This window comes from Temnothorax longispinosus, chromosome 11 (genome assembly GCF_030848805.1).
Source record: "Temnothorax longispinosus isolate EJ_2023e chromosome 11, Tlon_JGU_v1, whole genome shotgun sequence".
Lineage (NCBI taxonomy): Eukaryota > Metazoa > Arthropoda > Insecta > Hymenoptera > Formicidae > Temnothorax > Temnothorax longispinosus.
The window spans coordinates 13,723,446-13,742,010 of NC_092368.1; the positions used below are offsets into that span (position 1 = coordinate 13,723,446).

Here is an 18,565-nt window from a genome sequence, read left to right on the forward strand (position 1 = left end):
ATATATCTGGGAAAAGTTGGCACAAATTTTCTAGTATATTTGTACAGATTTTTAGACCATCTTTTATACAGTTTGTCCTCGTTATAGTATCGCGGGAGACTTTCTCTGTGTGCGCAGTGAAGGAAAACGGATTTAAAATGGATCTGCATTAATCCGAATAAAGAGTCTCGGCAAATACGCCGCTAACTTGCGAAGTACTTAGAGACGGAAGACTTACCTGATTAAGATTCTGAGATAATTTTGGGGGAGGTTGGGGAGAATCCCCCTCCTCCAGAGGTGGGTTTAGGAAAAAAAAATTTTTCTTGACAGATCGGAGAATCTCGACCTGTTTCAATACCAAGGTACGGAATACCCGGTAAGCATCAAAATCTAATTGCGAAAAAAAGATGGAAAGATACGTCTGCTGTCGCGTGAAAGGAGAGGGATCGCTGAATGAATTAAAAAGAGGGAAAATCCCGCGTTTATAACAAATTTTCAACGACCGAACAGATAACGTTGTTTTAATTAGACTAATTAATCTCCATTTAATCTCACAAAAAAATACACTAATGTCTCGATGCCAAGCACATTAAAGTTGACAACGGATAAATAGGGATGTAGTGTCTTTCGAAAAGTGTGCTCCGAAATCTATCGTTTTAAAAAATAAAATCCTTAACTAAAAGAAACTTATTTCTTACATTTCCTGAATCTCGTGTGTGTGCGGACCACCGCGGGAAGTGCATACAGTAAGAACACCGGAATTGTAGATTTCTTTCATTGAAGGACTCTCCGGAGACGTTCCTTATCGCGAAATATGGACCTTATACCACTTGCCGCATCACTCCACCGCGCGCCACTCTTGTCGTTATGGTCGCGAAAGTAAAACGGAAGTGGCTCTTATCGAAACAAAGAGCGATGTTGACCGTGTGTCTAGTCATATAGAAAGTTGCATCTAGAAGAAAGTAGAAGAAAGAAAGAAGGGAAAGAGAGAAGGAATTGTTGCGAAACTTTCCATGGAATGTCAATTCATAAAAAAAAGTTCAGAAGTAAAACTAAAAGCTGTAAGAGCTTTAAGAGCTGTAAATCTGATAAATCAAGGATATTTTTGAGAAAAACTTTAATATCTTTAATTCTTATCTTTGTCTTAAAAAAAAGTTGATTTTTTGAAAAATTTATCAAGAAATCAGTGACTATGAAGAGACAATTATAAATGTGGGATACAGAAAGAACACTAGTTCTTCATCCTGTACACTCTTTTTCGAAAATTAAGATTCTTACTTACTTGGCAAATAATCCTTTTGACACAGACAAAGATATTATTTCTCTTTTTTCCTCTAAAAAGGACGCATTAGTGAAGGCCGCAGTTGTAAAGCTTTGCAAGATGGTACGAGTGCGATTCTTTGTAATTTTACGCCTCTATAATTTCATGTTTCGTTCCTATACCAATTTTCAGGACTCCATGTCCTGGAACGAAGTAAAATGTCGAATATTCCATGCGCTATATTATATATCTACTATAAATGTATCTACTATAAATATATCTGAATTACATGTATTAAATATCTTAGCGACTGTAATTTTATTAAATTCACGTTCTAATTTAATTAAACTAAAAAGAATTTTAATTAAAAAAGTATCCGTATATTTTTATTATTTAAATTCAGTATCAATAAGGTTATTCCATTAAAAAAAATCTCTTTGCAACTAAAACAAAATTCCGTTTTATTTATTACTTGTTGCCTATAGTTGAAAGAACTTTGATAATCCCGCGGCACTCAGCGCGCGGCCCGCAGTTTGTTCCGGAACACGGACAATACCGGGTCATGTCCGGATACGAGCCGCTTCGGCAGGTAGAGACGCCTCGTGTTCCCGACATGTTCCGTGACAAAGAAGACGACGGCGCCGCGACACAACACCCGGTACCGTCGTCGTCTTTGTCACTTCAGCTTGCCTGCCGGCAAAAGAGGAACTAAAACGACGCGTCGCGTTGCGATCCCCTTTGTGTTCCGCAGGCATGGCGGAGGGCGGCAGGAAGCATCCGGTGTTGCTGTACATTCACGGAGAGAGCTACGACTGGGGCAGCGGAAACCCCTACGACGGTAGCGTTCTAGCCAGCTACACCGACCAAGTGATCGTCACCATGAACTACCGGCTGGGCGTGCTCGGCTTCCTGAACGCCAACGTGGCGCCGCAGACCAAGGCGAGGGTCGCGAATTATGGCCTCATGGACCAAATTGCTGCCCTGCACTGGGTTAAGGAGCACATCGCGCGCTTCGGGGGCGATCCCGAAAATGTCACCCTCATGGGCCAGGGCACCGGTGCGGCATGCGTGCATTTTCTCGCCATTAGCCCCACCGTCATTCGGGGTAAGTGATTAAAGCTGTTGAGTTAACATGAGTTCCAACATAGTTGGAATATGATGTATCAACTGAGCGAGGAAAACATTTATTTACGAGAGCTTGTAAACTGAACGCGCGCGCGCGGTGGTAAAAGTTGAAAAAAAAGCGCGGCATTTCGTTGAAAGCGCGATCGCGTAGTTGTAGATTGTAAAATTCATATAGCCGTAATTAATAAATTTTTCCGAGAATAAAGCTCAGTCGAAATTTCTGAACCGCTCGCTGCCATATTGCGCCCGTAATTATTCAGAGAACTGCACGCGCCGCGGCCCACGCGCGCGTCTCATACATGATTAAAAGCGCATTCGCATTACACATAATTAAAGAGTAGCGAGTTTTGTATTTGATCGTTACGGCGCGTTATTTCGCGTTAGTTAATCATTACGAATTAGGCCAATTGCGTATTCGCAAACAAGAAGAAGGGAGCTTTCCTCCCGTTTTCGTCTCTAAAATGAATTGTTCTCGATCGACTTACGAGGCTTTTGCAAGGAGTTTATATCGATCTATCGAATCGCGACCGAATCCGCTAACAAGATCTTCAACGACAAGGCCAAACGAACTTGTGCGCGTTGCGAGCTCGTACGTCTCTTTGTAAAAATTCCGTTACTTTCGCATGATAAAAGGAGACGAATCGAAACAAGCATAGGTTCTCAACTTTGTTCATAAATGATCGCATAATGCAAGATATTTTATTTAAACTTAAAAATTATATATTTAATGCTCAACGTAAATTTAACACAAGCGCATCTTTCTCATGATTAAAAAATTCTGCATATTATTTTAAAATAAAATTGCACAATATTATCACAAGAGAATGCAAAGATTCTTTCTGGAATCTGGATTCTTTCTCGAGAGCAGATTGCTGAAAGCCTCAAGGTTTAGCGATCGGAATACTTTGCGGGAAAAGGTGGTTCGTCACTCGTGTATGCCATCTGTCGCGAGAAAATCGCTATCTTCATAACGCATACCTCGCTCCTTGGGAAAAAGAGAGAGGGAGAGAAAAGTGTTCAAAAAATAGAGAAGTAGCTTAAGCCAGCAAGAATATCAGCTCGAAATTTCTTCCTCCGATATCCCCTTCGCCCGTCTCTCTTTTGCAGGATTCGCGATATTTTCGAGGACGAACACGCGCGCGGATCGGCGCGGTAACACATTGCCGGGGATATTGGCTGTCTCCCTTTATATCTTCATATAGTAACAGCAGCAGCAGTAGACCATCTTCGTGGTCGTGCTCACGGTTAACGTCCAACGGTTAACAACCCCTACGCGAGCCCCCGTCGGGGACGGACACGACTGAGAGGATAAGGGGAAGCTCTCCGCCACCCCATCTTTCTTTACCTCTTTCTGTCTCCCTCTTTTCAACCCTCGTTCCGTCTCGCTCCCTCGCTCGTGATATTATGTGCGTGAAATATCGTCCCTTCCTATCCGGCACCACCTTCCTCGTGGGCGCTATTGGAAAATACTTTCCTCCCTTATGAGAAGGCCACAGCCATCCACGCGTGTCCGAGATGGAAGTTGCCCCCTTTCCCGCTTCTTATACGTCGCGGTTGTTTTACGTTTCTTGATTTTATTAATTAAAAAAGTGCGATATATGTATCTCGAACGATGGAAATTACTTAAACGATCGGCGTAATCGAGCGGCTGAATAGGGTTCGGGTTGTTAACCTACCACCCCTGCGAAAGAATGAATTATTAAATTGACGAATTGGCTTTTGTGAAATGTTAATCGCCGTAAGCGCGGGATTTATGGAAAATGGAAAGAGCTCGATTTTGTATTCCTTTCTTTTTCTCTTTTGGCTCGATTAAGCATTAGATTTATGTCGCCATCCCTTTCGGTATTCTGACGATCAATGTCGTAAGTCGTAATATTCTCTCGCCTAATAAAACTCGCATTGTTTGCAAATTCTATTATTTAAAATACGCTCGTTTGTTTCGCAAGAGGAAAAGCATCATTTCCTCTTATTTGTTTGCGCGCGCGGAAGGATCTCCGCGATCGGAAAGGATTCTGGCATGCCGACTTTCCTCTCGTCATCTTAGCCCCACGGATGCTTCATTCTTTCCCGTATCACTGAGGGTAGAAATGAGAATTCCATTTTTCCAAGGCGGCTGTTTTGAGACGCGACGATGTTCTGTTATTTCCTGCTTTCGCCGTCTAAATACCTCTTTCTCTCTTTCTCTTCCCTTTTCATTATCTCCTCTTCTCTCGCTTTCTCTAACTCTCTCACGGTAATTTCCTTGATAAGTTGCTTTTACTCGATAAGTTAACGAGCCAATCGAGGCATAGCAACTTTTCGAAGTAGAGAATACCTTACCTCGGTGTTTCTTTTGAAATGTATTTCCATCTCTTACAGTGCTGGAAATAGAAAAATATTGTTAAAATATTCAATAACGAAACTCAATTTTTACAAATCTTAGAAAAATGCAATTATTTAAAATAATAAATTTGAATAATAGGTAAGTTGAGGGAATATGCCATAATTAAGAGAAATATGAACAAATCAATAGTCCCAACCATTTCAGAATGTTTGCAAGATGATTAAACTTACATAGCACAGTTGAAAATAGTCACCCTAAAAATTATCGTTAAAATGTTTAATAATTTGATTACATGTTTATGCTTGTAAAATTGAGTAAAATGTCACCTGTAATAGGAAAGATGCAAGTACTGTGAGAAATATACAACACTTAATAAATAAAGTGTAATACGAGAACATTGATTTATTTTTAACAATAAACTATTGAACTATTAGATAATAATTGATAATTGAACACAATTTCAGAAAAATTAATATTTTTGTTTTAGATATACAAATACGATTTTTTAAAAAACTAAAATTATATTATAATAAGAATACAAAACATGTACGTTAGTATTCGTGTAAATAAGATAATCCATTACGCTAATAGTGTTTTTTCCTGAAGTGACATTTTACTCCAATTTTTACTTCAATAATGAAGAAAAGATGCCACCTCCGACTCTTTATACTGACGTCATAGAAAAAATGGCTATTCGGGTCATGAGACAGCCATTTCACGTGGTTTTAAAATATGCTAAATAAATCCACTTTTAATAAAAATAAATTATGCAAAATCTAAACAAAAAGAAGAGTAGAATATTATATTATAAGAAGCCTACTCATCACTTGGACTCTTTGAATTTAATACGATAAAACTGGAAAAGTTTGCACGTGTTACTCGTTGTATAAACACTCACATTATGACTAGAAAACATTATTGCCTATTATATCTATTCGACGATAATGAATGAAATATTAACAAAGTGGCATCTTCGACCCACTGGCATCTTCTCCCGACTTACCTTCCTTCATAACTTTTTTAATTACAATTGAAAGCCTCAAACCTACGCGGTAACGTACTTTGATAACGTAGTAATCGTGGATGAGAGTTGCAAAAAAAAATGTTTCGTGTAACGGAGGAAAGAAAAAAAGAAGAGGGTAATTTGATATGCAGGAAGAAAATAATTTTTATCTTAGCGCGGTGCTTATAATGCAACCACTGACGAGTTAATGGCGTCAACAACGAGAGCAGCGGAGATTGAAAATTCCTCCTTAAAGTACAAAACGAAGCGGCATCCCGGTTTTTCCTTAGGCAAATAACGTCTATGTGAGTACGCGCGGGAATGATTTTCTTCCGGGATAATTATAGGTCGTCGGCTACGTCTTTCTTCAGATTCGAGAGCGACTTTGGTTTGTCTTTCTTTTCTCGCTGAGAGTAACGACGCGACGTGGCTTCCATCCATTCGCAGCGGCGCCATTTTCGTCGGCATAATTTCTTCCTCAAATAATCCACTCGTATAATATTCAGCGTCGCAGTCGCCGCGCTTCTTCTAGTATCAGACGTAACGATTCGAAATGCCATCGCTTCAAGGATTTGATTATCGAATAATACACAAAAATAAGATGAGACAAAATAAATAATAATTTAAAATATAAAAGAATGATTCAGAACTTGCACCGAATGAAGTATTCTCTTATGCATGTATATATACAAATGTCTTTTAGAATATTTACAAATCAGAAAAATTATAGTGTATATATTAAAAAATTAAAATATTACAAATATCAAAAAAGATTTTTAAATCAAAATAATTTAAAAACCTGGAAATTTAAATATTAAAAATAACAACAAATTAAAATATTTCAGGATTCAAAATTGTACAAATATAATTAATGTTTAATCCTATGTACACACATAATTTATGTTTGAAAAAGGCGAAATAATCACGAGATATCTTTTCTATTTGCAGGATTATTCAAGCGAGCTATACTGTTGTCGGGCAGCGCTCTTTCATCCTGGGCCGTGGTGGAAGATCCCGTATCGTACGCTCTGAAATTAGCCAAGGCTGTCAACTGCTCCGTTCCCGATGATCTTCTTAAAGATAACGAGCTTATAGTCGATTGTTTGAGGGAGAGCAGTTTGGAAGAACTGATGCAAGTCGACATTCAGCCGCCGACGTTTCTCAGCGCGTTTGGCCCAAGTGTCGACGGTGTCGTCATCAAGCCAGACTTCCAAAAGGATCTTCTGTCCTACCTCGGTCCTGAATTTCAAGGATTCGGGTAAGTATCTAAAGATTTAAAATTTTGCTCTATGATTTTGCAATTCTTAAAGAAATGCTTTTTAAAAATATTTAGAAATTATGCTTTTGTTTTCAATTCTGAAAATTATTTAAATAAATTTATACTCTAAAATGCTCGATTTCGAGATTTTTCAATTTCTATTAATTTTATCAATGCGGAACGATAAATATGAAAAAATGCGTTCGGCGTCGCGAACTTTTAGTGCCATTTTGGATATGGTCATAGTGCAAATGGGAAAAAGGATAAAAATCTGGAGACATAGCGAGGGAAAAAAGAGGGAAAAGGGGAAAATCCTCGGATTCCGGTAGAACGGGCTTAATAGAGTTTTATGGTAATGCGGCGTATATTTCTACATTTTCTTTCTCGGCGGCAAAGGAAATCCGTGAAGCGGCGGAAAAGTTATTTTGATGTGTGCACTTCCGGGCTCGGCTTTGCTTTCTTGCCCAGCACCGAGAGAGAGGGGTCTCGTACTTAACGTCGGCTTCCACAATAATTCCGCCTTCCGTCTTCTGTCTGACGGATCCCGGAGTTTTCTCGTTAAATGGAAAAAGGGAGCTAAACGAGCGCTGGGTTCCACCGCGAACATTAGCGTGGTTCATTAACGCGATTGTAAACGACCTGCCCCCCCAACTCTACAACGTCATTAGCATACTTACAATCAAAGATCGCACCAAGCTCGTGCCGGAACCCATGGAGCGAATTCATGTTATCGTCTTCTTCACTTCCAAGTTACGTTTTCCACCATGCAATCGCGAAACCGAAAAATTTTCAGATTTTGCAGATGCTAATGATTTCCGCGTGTTCTATTATTCATTATCTTATACTTCTGCAATAAAATTGTAATCTTAATTGCTGCTTTCTTTTAATTTATTTTCTTGCAATTATAATTTAGTTTATTTCTCAATTTTTTCTCCAATTTTTTAATAATAGAAATACTTACAATATTAAAAATAAATATAAAGTATAAATTTCGTTTTTTTTTTAATTACGCGATAAAGGTTATAAATGTTGAACTAAAATTGTGATGGTTGACTTTAGCCCTCTGCCGAAGAAAGCTGAGCACGGCGCACCAATCACGAGCAACAACAAATATGATTTATTGTTCGGCGTGACAACGAGCGAAGCTTTATGGAAGTTTGCGGAAAAAGATGTCCAGCAAGGATTCGAGGGAGAAAGGAGAGATAGAATCATCCGCACGTATGTGAGAAACGCTTACGTCTATCACCTCACTGAAATATTTTATACGGTAAGTCGGTGTTTCTTTTATTTAACTACTCAAGTAATACAAATAATATATGTGATACAATAGTTTTGCACAATCATAATAATTCTTTACACTAAATAAAAAATACTCTTGATTTTTACACGTTTTATCACTCTTAATAATATGATGTCATTTACGTTTTTTGGAAACGTGGATTGTATCTCAGCATCTATTTGTTTTTGTCTTTAAATTCTTTAGAAATTAAATCTTTACGTAATTAGGAAATTATAAGAATTTAGATGCTTGTGTGTTCTAATTTTTTTTTAAGATCTCTAAATCTTTATTAGATAAAGACACAGAAAAAGAGAATATTCTTGATTTGAAAATATCTTTAGTTTTAACGTGGAAATCTTGAAATAAGATTATTTTGCGTTAAACAAAAAAAAATTTGCTTGAATGAAGTTGTTTTATATAGGGGAGACCGGGGCTAAACCGTCTGTTTTTTTTCGGTGCCAATTTTTATCAACAAAATAAATAATTGTAGTTAAATGTGGTATACCACTGTAAAGAGTGAACCTTTAACTACAAAATTTATATAGGAACTTTTTGTTTACGTCGCTTTGTTTAACCGGTATAGAGCAAAAACGAAAACGGTGGAAAAATTGAAATCTCAAAAATGCCGGGGTTAAACCGTCTACCCCCCGGGATAAATCAGTTTCAGGTTTGATCGCCTATGAAATATTAAACATCTACACTGGATTCGTGTTCAGCATGCATTACTCTTTATAATCAGCATGCATTTATAATCACGTACCTCGAGATTTGGAGAGCAAATATTATTGCAGATATTACAAAATTTCCACACGCAGACAATTTTACTTTTCACCACGAAAACACGTTTGCCCTCGTAAAAATTATAACACAGCAGGTCACCTGCCGAAACTCCGTTGGTCACATGGGTATCATAAGCAGCGTTTACAATGTTAATAGCGAGTTCGCACAATATACAGGTTCCGAGATATTTGATTAGACAGATTTACCCCGTAGACGTTTTAGCCCCGGTCTCCCCTACCTAGTTTAACCAAGAAAAAAGTTGAAATAAGAAGTTAAAATTCTTATAAGAAGATTATAGATTGTTGCGTATATACGAAAAAATGAACGCGTTTATAAGTTTTGATTTGACACTTTTTCTTTCTGTGTATCTAGTATTTTTCCAAGATCTAAGATCTAAACTTAGAGAATCATCTTTCGATAGAGAAATCTTCAAAAATTAGAGAATCGCGGTTTCCAAAAAGGATGAATTATACTTATTGCCAGCATATTATGTAACGTGCCGCGCATATTTGCGGCGCATATATTGTTGCATTCGCGCGGAATTTATCGCAGGACGTAATTGTTACGTTCCGCACAACGATTGAATCGCGGGCACATTGCGTTTTGTCGAAATATACAGCGATGATGCAATTCCAGTTAGCCGGTCCGCGTTATCAGTCCGCGCAGGAGCGATGCAGGTCCGACATTACTTGATGATTATAGCCAATTAAATAATTATGATCGCGACAATATATTTTTACGAGTGCCAATAGGGGATAAACGCACAGTCAAACGCATTTGCTGGTTATTATACACAACGATAAGAGAAAACAAGCCCATGTTGTGCACAAAACTCCCAAGAGATTTTATTTTAAAATTTACTAGTTCTCTTAATTGAAAATAATTTTAAAGAAACAATTATATTTTAATGAAGTCAGTTTTTTATCTCTTTATTCTATTTTTACTTAAAATATATAGGTATTTGTCAAACAAAACCTTCGGAAATACGCTTTCAATCACCCCAACGAGAAGACAAACTAATCACTTTTGATTTTCCAGTAATTCCAGCAACCACGTATACGTAAATGAAGGATTTGGAATTCCTTTTGTGTGTACACAGGTGGTGAATGAGTATACCGACTGGGAACGAACAGTTCAGCATCCCGTCAACACGAAGGATGCGTGTGTACAGGCATTGAGCGACGCACAGTTCGTGGCGCCGCTCGCACAAACTGGAGATCTCTTCACTTTGAGACACACCAAGAAACCGAACAGCCCTCACATTGCTCCGATCCTCGACAGCGAGGAGGAACCCATGCCCAAGACTTACTTCTACGTTTTTGACTATCAGATGAAAGACGGCGATTATCCTCAGGTAAGCAAAACTAACAAAAGTAAAATGCAGAAACTAATGGGAAAATTTCTATTTATAATTGCATTTCGTAGAAAAACTCAGTTGAAACCGATCTTCAAGTGTGATAGATCTAATAAATAAATCTTGAGACTTAGTTTTTTTTATTTATTACCTCATATTTGCGTAAATTAAAAATTTTGTGCTAATTTGCGTTTTCCAAATTAATTCCACTTTTCGTGTTGCTCGAAACAATTATTGTGTTTAGTTAATCACGAAAAATTTAAAAATAATCTCAATATATACGCAGCTATTTCAATATGCACATTGGCTATTTCAATGGCGTGAAATTTTACGTTCACAGTGTTTCTCCAAACTACTACTGTATCCGTATTTGATGAGTTAACTAATTTTCGGGTAACACCGTCCAATTATGGATTTATTTCACTTTTGTCTTGTAACCTTCAATCGCGGCTCGTTAAAATGATAATGCTTCTCGCTCCTGTGAGTGCTTAGCTTCAATAATTGCAGCCCGCTGCAAGGACGCGGCAAAGCTCGCGGCAAAGGCAATTATTCGTTTGTTGGTGGTGCGCGGGGGTATTCTCATGTAACCGCATGATGACTGTTTTCCTTCTGTCTCTCTGGCATCGTCCAATTCGCTATTGCCGGTTCAAATTATCAGCGTGTTTACGTTCAATTATGCACAGATTACACCGCACGCATGGTGTTACATTATTGTTCGCCACCGCGATATGCCGTGACGCCTCCCATTATCAGTGCGGACGCAGGCTCTTTCCAGTAAAATTTGAGAATGTATATCTATCAAATTGAATTCATAAAATGTTTTATAAATCACGTAGTTCCTTGTTACAAATTATTTCTCAAAATATAAAATTAATTTAAATTTAAAAAATTTAATTAGTTAATTTAGTATAATAATATTTTTATATATTGTTAAATAATGAAGTTTTTTTTGTAGGGTAACTGGGGGGAATATGCCAGTGTGGGGAATATGCCACTCGTTATGTTTAACAAAGCTACGGCTATGAGCGTTGTTGTAAATACTGTGAAATTGTTAAAAATATTATATCTGACGTTTTGCTCAAGTTTTACTTACTTCCTGTCAGTATTATAGTTTTTATGGGGTAAGTACAGTATAACAAGTATGACAACGTATTTTTTAGAATTTTCGTAGTGTTTTATTGAAATTGTAATAAAAATATTCTTTTACATGTTTTTAAACAAGAATGCCCTTCTAAAGTTAAATTACTATACATGTTTGTATATGTGGCATGGGGGTAATATGCCACTTTTGCAACATTTTTGTATTTCTTTCTTTTTAATAGTAAAGAATCAAAATATTTTATTAAAACCATATATAAATAACAGATAAAAGAAGGAAAAAGAAGACCAGTATGCAAAGATACCTCAAAAAGAGAGAGAAATAGAAAAAAAAATCATATTTTTTTTAAGTATGGCATATTCCCCCGAGTTACTGTACAAAAAAAAACAGACTAAAAATTACAAAACTAGTATTTTAAAAAATATTACATTATTTATTTTAAAAATTGTTATATTTTATTTTTCTTGCTATATCTTTATTATAAAAATCTTCATTATAACACTTTCATTATAACACTTAAAACTAATTGACAAATATGTGGCGCTGCCAATCTTGAATTTATTTCCAAAGATTCTTTCCCACCTAATTTCGTTGCGTGAAAATTCCATCAATAATCGATCAACGAGCGGTTGATTAGCAGCGGATAACTGTGTGTGAGAGATTCCGCAGTTGCCGGAGAAATTCCGTTGTGTAAATATGTACGGAGATCGCGCCGGTAGAATAATCAGTCGAATCGCGAGACTATCGCGCGCGCTGCCTTCCGTTGTTTGTGATGCTGTCCCAACCTGGTGGCATCTAACATTCTGCCTTTATCTCGCGGGATGCGTCTCCTCCTGTTGTTTGCCATCGTAAAACAGATAGAATCCTCCTCCTCCGCCCAGCTGCATCCATAATTACTCTGAATAAACAGTTACAAGTTACCGACATTTCAACCGTTTTCATTCGTGATTATGCTGGTACATTAATTATTGATTCAGTTAGTGTCCTTTCCTACCGTGGATGTGTTTTCATCCAAAATGCGAAATTCATGAGAAATTCGCCGCTTGTTACATATTATCGACGGCAACAGTTTAATTATTTCGGAATATACATTTCACTTTGAATAAGCAACACATTCTTGCGCAGTAAAGTGGAATTAACACTTTTTTCCGGTTTGTATCATCCTCCTACCGCAATGTTTCTCTTTCTTTATCAAGATAAATTCAACTTACTGATTTATATATTAGCCATGGTTTATGTATTAGGATAAAACTCGTTTACTTAAAATAATTATTATATGCTTTATTTGTTTAATACAAGATGATAAATAAGTTAATTGAACTAAAAAGAGAACTTGAATAGGTAAGAAAAGATCTCGTTTGTTTGTGATTAATATTCGTATAATCGAAATAAGGCAAATGCGGAATAAAAACGCAGATAGCCTTGTGTTAGCTTTATTTTTACGAGCTTTCTTTACGAGCCATATTTTATTAGCTTATTTAACACAGTAGGATTAAAAGCGTCTATTAGATTTTTTTGTTTATATTGTTTGAAATGAAAGAAAAATGGGGTAAATGGGTAATGAAGGTGAAAAATGCACATGCACGTTTTATTACACGACAATTACTTCCCTTATTTACGAACAAATGCTTTTACCAAGACGAGACACACACGCCTCACTATATAGGAAGATAATAGAAAGATTCGATTTACGACGGAACTGGCGCACGTACGTCGAATATAATAAGGATGCCATTGCGTCATTTGCAGTCGACGCGCTTCTCATGACAGCCATTACGGACCCAATCCTATTTCAATTTACACTACAATTATTTGCAGAGCTAATCGGTTTGTATTAAACGGTTTATGTGTCTGCTTCCCCTTTCTACTTTTATTTTATTAACATATGTATATATTGAATATATTGAATTTTTCCATTTGATAAATATAAATTGTGAGAAAAGAGATTATTGCGGTAGATTAAGCGTGCTGGGTTTACATAATGCTTTTTACAAACAGTTTGTGAGAAAACATCTTGTATTTAAAAATATTTTAATATTTTAATTTAAATAATTTTAAAAATTAATACACTGACTTGTCCTTTCTGATGTCAACTAGCTAATTAAGTTCAAATATTTTAACTTTACAAACTGCTAGTATCTATTAGTTTTTTCTGTAAAAAAGAAACATTAGATAATTTTAAAAATTACGTTTGTTGAATTATATTGTAATTACATTTATTACATAAAATCAGTAGAAATATAAAATAAAAATTCAAAGAAACGTTTTACGTGCTTACAATTTAGTGAAAAAAACACCGCGTATATAAATCATGTTTTGTTATCTTTATTTTAATATACAACGACAAACCAAATTACCAAATTCGTAAATTTATTAACCTTTTACATTTTAATAATTATTTTAATAACCGGAGCTGATAATATATTAATTGAATAACAATCCGACTATCTGACAACGAGAATTCGAAAAAAGAATATCAATTAAGTGGTTGTGTAACGTTCTCGGGATCGGTTCTCGTATTCATAGTCCGTTCATAATTGTATGGCGGTCGCGTACATAGGCCAAAGGACGAGAAGGTTTCGTCGATGTGCGAGAGCAGCACGAAATATATTCCAGTCATGTCACGCGCACCATATGCACGACAAGGCGCCACCACGTTTGTTCACAATACAATTTTCCTACTTTTTCACATTCGCCAGCAATACTTTGTCCTGCGGGCAAGCATCTTTCCCGTTCTCTTTACACTTATTCTTTGCACTATCCTGCAAACCGATTTTTCAATAGTTCAAGATCAAATCGTGTTAGGTCGTTGAATTCTTCGAAAAGTCTATAAGAGTTTATAAAGAGAAATTTGATTTCAGATACTTTTATCTAATAAACAAAAGTTATTTAAAATCGATTTGAAGAGAATTTCTGCCATCTCTTTGTCAATCTTTCAAAACTAAACAAATCCGCGAAATTTATTTTTTAGAAACATAATTATTCGAGGAAAGAAGGTAATGTTTCAGGTGATTAGGATATGTGGATTGCCCTATGTGATTCTTAAGACGTGAATTAAGGGATTACGTGACGTTCGATTCGCGTGCATAATAAAAATTAAGTGAAAGGCAGGAAAATAGCTCGCGTGACAAAACGCGTTTTTGCACTTTCTTGTTGCATAAAGGTAAAGAAGAAATGAAGAGATTGAAAGCGAGAGAGAGAGAGAGAGCCAGTTTCTCACAAATTCGTAAATACTCTCTGGAGATAGCAACTTGTAATCTACCGGCAAAGTGAAAACAGACATTGCGGGTGGGTCGCAATCGATCCCGCCAGGACGAACGAAATTCATCCCGAGGATCGTTGGGGGATTTGCAAGGACCCATCGATACGCAGGAGGATTTGCGAAGCCGACGTTCAAAATCTATCAGCTCTCGCGCGCGCCACCTCGTCCATTCCAGGATGCGCCAGGCTCCTCGCGGATCCCTTTAAAAGGTTCTCTCTCGTGCTGTAATTCGATCGAAGACGATTTCCTTCGAGCAGAGGATTCGTTCACCGCGAGAGATGGAAAATTTTCGTAAACCTTTGGCAATGATCGCCGCTAAGACGATTTGTAATCACTCGGATAGTTCTAATATAGTAGGTCTATTCTATAATAAAAAAATCACATTCTGCAGTAATGTTGGACAGAAATAATATTATAGTAATTTCTACAAACACAATTGCTCTCTCTTCGCAAAGTATTCAACAAAAGTTTCATTTAACACGTCTGTACTTTTGCACAGAAGTCACTTGGCTTTTTCGTAACAATATTTAATCACATAACTAAATGTTTTAACTCGCTTAAAGGTAAGTGATCGATACATTGACGAACAGGGGAAAGAGAGACTAAATGAAAACGAAACTAGGAAGATTTTTCCATGTTGAATCAGGGTTTCTATTGCGCCACTCGTCGTGATTGCTATTTCTCCATCTCGCGCGAGGAAAATGAGAATACGCGACCCCGCTTTGCAGTTCTCTCTCTTTCTCTCTCTCTCTCTCTCTCTCTCTCTCTCTCTCTCTCTCTCTCTCTCTCTTTCTCCTCCACCGCTTGTCCAAAGAGAGGTTGATAGGAGTAAAGGAAGGAAACGAGACTGGGTGAAGGAGAGGGAGGAGAAGGGGGGAGGAGGATGGAAAGCAACTGCAAGTTGGAAAAAGGCATTATGAGAAAATTTGCTCTCAAAGCCCTGCGTGCCGCAAAACACATTCTTTCCCTTTAGAAAAACCTTAAATAAAATCTCCTATTGGGATTATAAAATGACTAATGACTAATTTGAGCAGCCGCTCGGTCAAATAAAAGATATAATTTATATTATTTTGACTTTATGTCTCAATTTTTTAATGAAATGCAAAGAAATGTTTTTCTCATTTTGTACGATTGTTCTTTAGAGAATTTAAATAATTCTATGGTCAAAATATAATTTCTTTCTTAAATATAAAAAGGAAAAATAAAATACTGATTAAATATTGCTTAACCCTGGAAATATGCATTTCGCATTACTGGAGTTTTATGAAACGGAAAAGCTACTTTAAGTTCTCATATCTTTGTTTCAAACAAAGACAAGATTATCATTCGTATCTAAAATTGTCTCCTCGATAATTTTATAGAGATAAAAAATGCAATTTACAGTGCGTTAGAGATCCCAGTTCTAGGGTCAAATTATATCGCGATAGACGCGAAGAAACTAAAAGATGATGAAAGGAAGAATCGAGAAGACGATGAAACGTACTATTTAATTAAACCTATCCGGTACAGGGCTTCGAAACCGGGTGCTTTCTCCACTGTCGCGACAATCCTTTACTAGTTAATTGGGGGAGTACCCCCGGTCTAATGAGCGAAGAAAGGAGGGCAAAACGATGTGAAACAAAACGCCGAGGGGCCGACAAAAAAATCTGGGACGAAGGCTTCTCGCGAGTCCTGCGTGGAGATTATCCGTTTTGTCCAATTTCTTTCTCTTTGTAGCGCTTTGTCCTGAGAATTTTTCGCTAACGGTAAATGTGACCTGGCCGAAAATCCACGGCATTTCTCTCGGGCGCGTTTGTATAATTACGACGTTCCGAAAATGAGAAAATAAATGGAAGAATAAAATAAAATTCAAATAGTAAGCGTGCAATTGGTTGCATATGTCGTAATTAATTTTAATTGCTTGGTCGATCGACTTTAATAATCGGCACACACAGAAATTATTTATTTATAGTGCATATTGTTATCGCAAAGTGTAATAAAATATTAAATAAGTTTTAATTGTTGTGTTTATTGCGTAAATTGCATTTGTCTGTGTGTGACTATTAAAAGAGAATTAACAATAATGATGAGAAATATGATGCGATAAAAGTTTTATGAAGCACGTTAATAGATTAAAATTAAAGAGAATACGTGAAACTTTACAATATTACGTTTATAAAGTAATTTAAATATGAAATTAAATATAAAAAAAGTTTCTATAAAATTTTTAATTAATTTTACAAACATATTAAAAATAAAATTTAATTTCATTACAATATGGAGATATGTATTTTTATAAATCGTTACTTTTCGTTACTTTACTATATCCATAATTAATTTGAAGTAAAATTAATTAATTTTTAACAAAGGACATTATAAAGCCGTCTTTGAATCAATTATTTAATCAACTTGTGCAAAATTACATGTGTGAAATTAATAAAAAAGTAAAGTAGTGATTGTACATACGCGTATAATATGTATATAGTATCTACACTAAAAAAAAATTATTATTTGCAAGAAAATGTATTTCTTTGAATTTTGTTTCCTTAATTCAAAGAAGTATTGGATAAATTTAAGAAAACATTTTTCTGAATTTAAAATATTTTCTCAAATCTACCTAATACTTCTTTGAATTAAGGAACTAAATTCGAAGAAATCTATTTTCTTGCAAATAATAATTTCTTTAGTGTACATTTTGTTAGTGTGTATCTACATTTATATAATATAATCTAATAAGTAAGAATAAAAATTTTTGTCTTCATTTTTCCGGCGTTTTTCCCGGGTCAGACGCGCTAGATTGGCTGGATATCTCTCGGAGATTTTTTAACTTTGCTATGTACATAGACGCGCTGTGCTCGTAGCGCAGCATAGAACGCACCGCCGCAATAAAATATTCATCGCAAAGTTTACGGCTGTCAGCTGTCGTAGTCGTAGAGCATGGTTAACACGAGGCGGCTTAATATTCGCGCCCGCTAAAGCGCAATTAAATTATTTGTTCCTCTAAAATATGTACCGCCGCGCTGGTTATGCATGCGCTTTTCGCGTGAATGCTCACACGCAACAGGTATTTATGAATGCGATTTAGAAAAATTGTCCACCGATAGGCATCCCGGAGAATGCCCGGATGATTTACGCTCTGCCATTCGTCGGCTGCCACCGACACTACAAATACGAAATTGCATGTGCTTTGTGTAAAGCAGATCAAGTGACATCTTCAGTACAAATACAAAATTGCATGAGTTTTGGGGTAAAATAAATTAATTATATGATATATCTTCTTTATTATTAAGTTAAAATAGTAACATAAGAAAAGTAATTACTAAACAAAGAATACATTTTGTTTTTTTCATTTTAAAGCAAAATATTATTCATTATTCCACTTTTAAAATATTGACGGATTTATATATTGTTTGGAAAATTTTCTACATCTTATATTTTATTTTTAGAACTTTTATCCTTTCAGCAAGTTTTAAAGCTATTTGATCATTTTAACTGATTTCTATATCAGAATTTATATTAGTGTTTCTTATTACTACGATACATCATTTTAAATCGAGAGATTTGTCATTGCTTCAAATAAGCCGCTTGATGTTTTATTAAAGCGCTCAAAGATTAAACCGCGGATGCTTGGGTATACCTCCGCGCAATGATAAAGTAAAAGAAGGATGTACGTCGGTCGTCGGGGAAATAGCAGCCAAATAGACGCGCTTTCAAACGGATGGCGCCATTTGGTGGAAAAAGCTTCGCCGTTTTATGGCGGGTGTCCGACAATTTGCATGCTCGTTCTTCGTAGTTTTGACGGGCAAACGAGCGCCGAAACGCGCTCGTAAGCTTAGTCACAAAACGCGCGGGCAAGTTTGCGA

The 18,565-nt window shown here is 36.3% G+C and overlaps 1 protein-coding gene across 3 annotated transcripts in view; it reads left to right on the forward strand.

Annotated features, from left to right (window-relative positions):
• Positions 1 to 18,565, forward strand: part of Nlg-4 (neuroligin 4) — a 232,164-nt gene that overhangs the window by 142,700 nt on the left and 70,899 nt on the right. For all 3 annotated transcript variants that reach the window (XM_071794143.1, XM_071794146.1, XM_071794145.1), the window contains exons 5-8: positions 1,992 to 2,345; positions 6,640 to 6,949; positions 8,009 to 8,216; positions 10,108 to 10,362. In XM_071794143.1, coding sequence (XP_071650244.1) covers positions 1,992 to 2,345; positions 6,640 to 6,949; positions 8,009 to 8,216; positions 10,108 to 10,362 — 1,127 coding nt within the window. The remainder of the gene's footprint in view (positions 1 to 1,991; positions 2,346 to 6,639; positions 6,950 to 8,008; positions 8,217 to 10,107; positions 10,363 to 18,565) is intronic.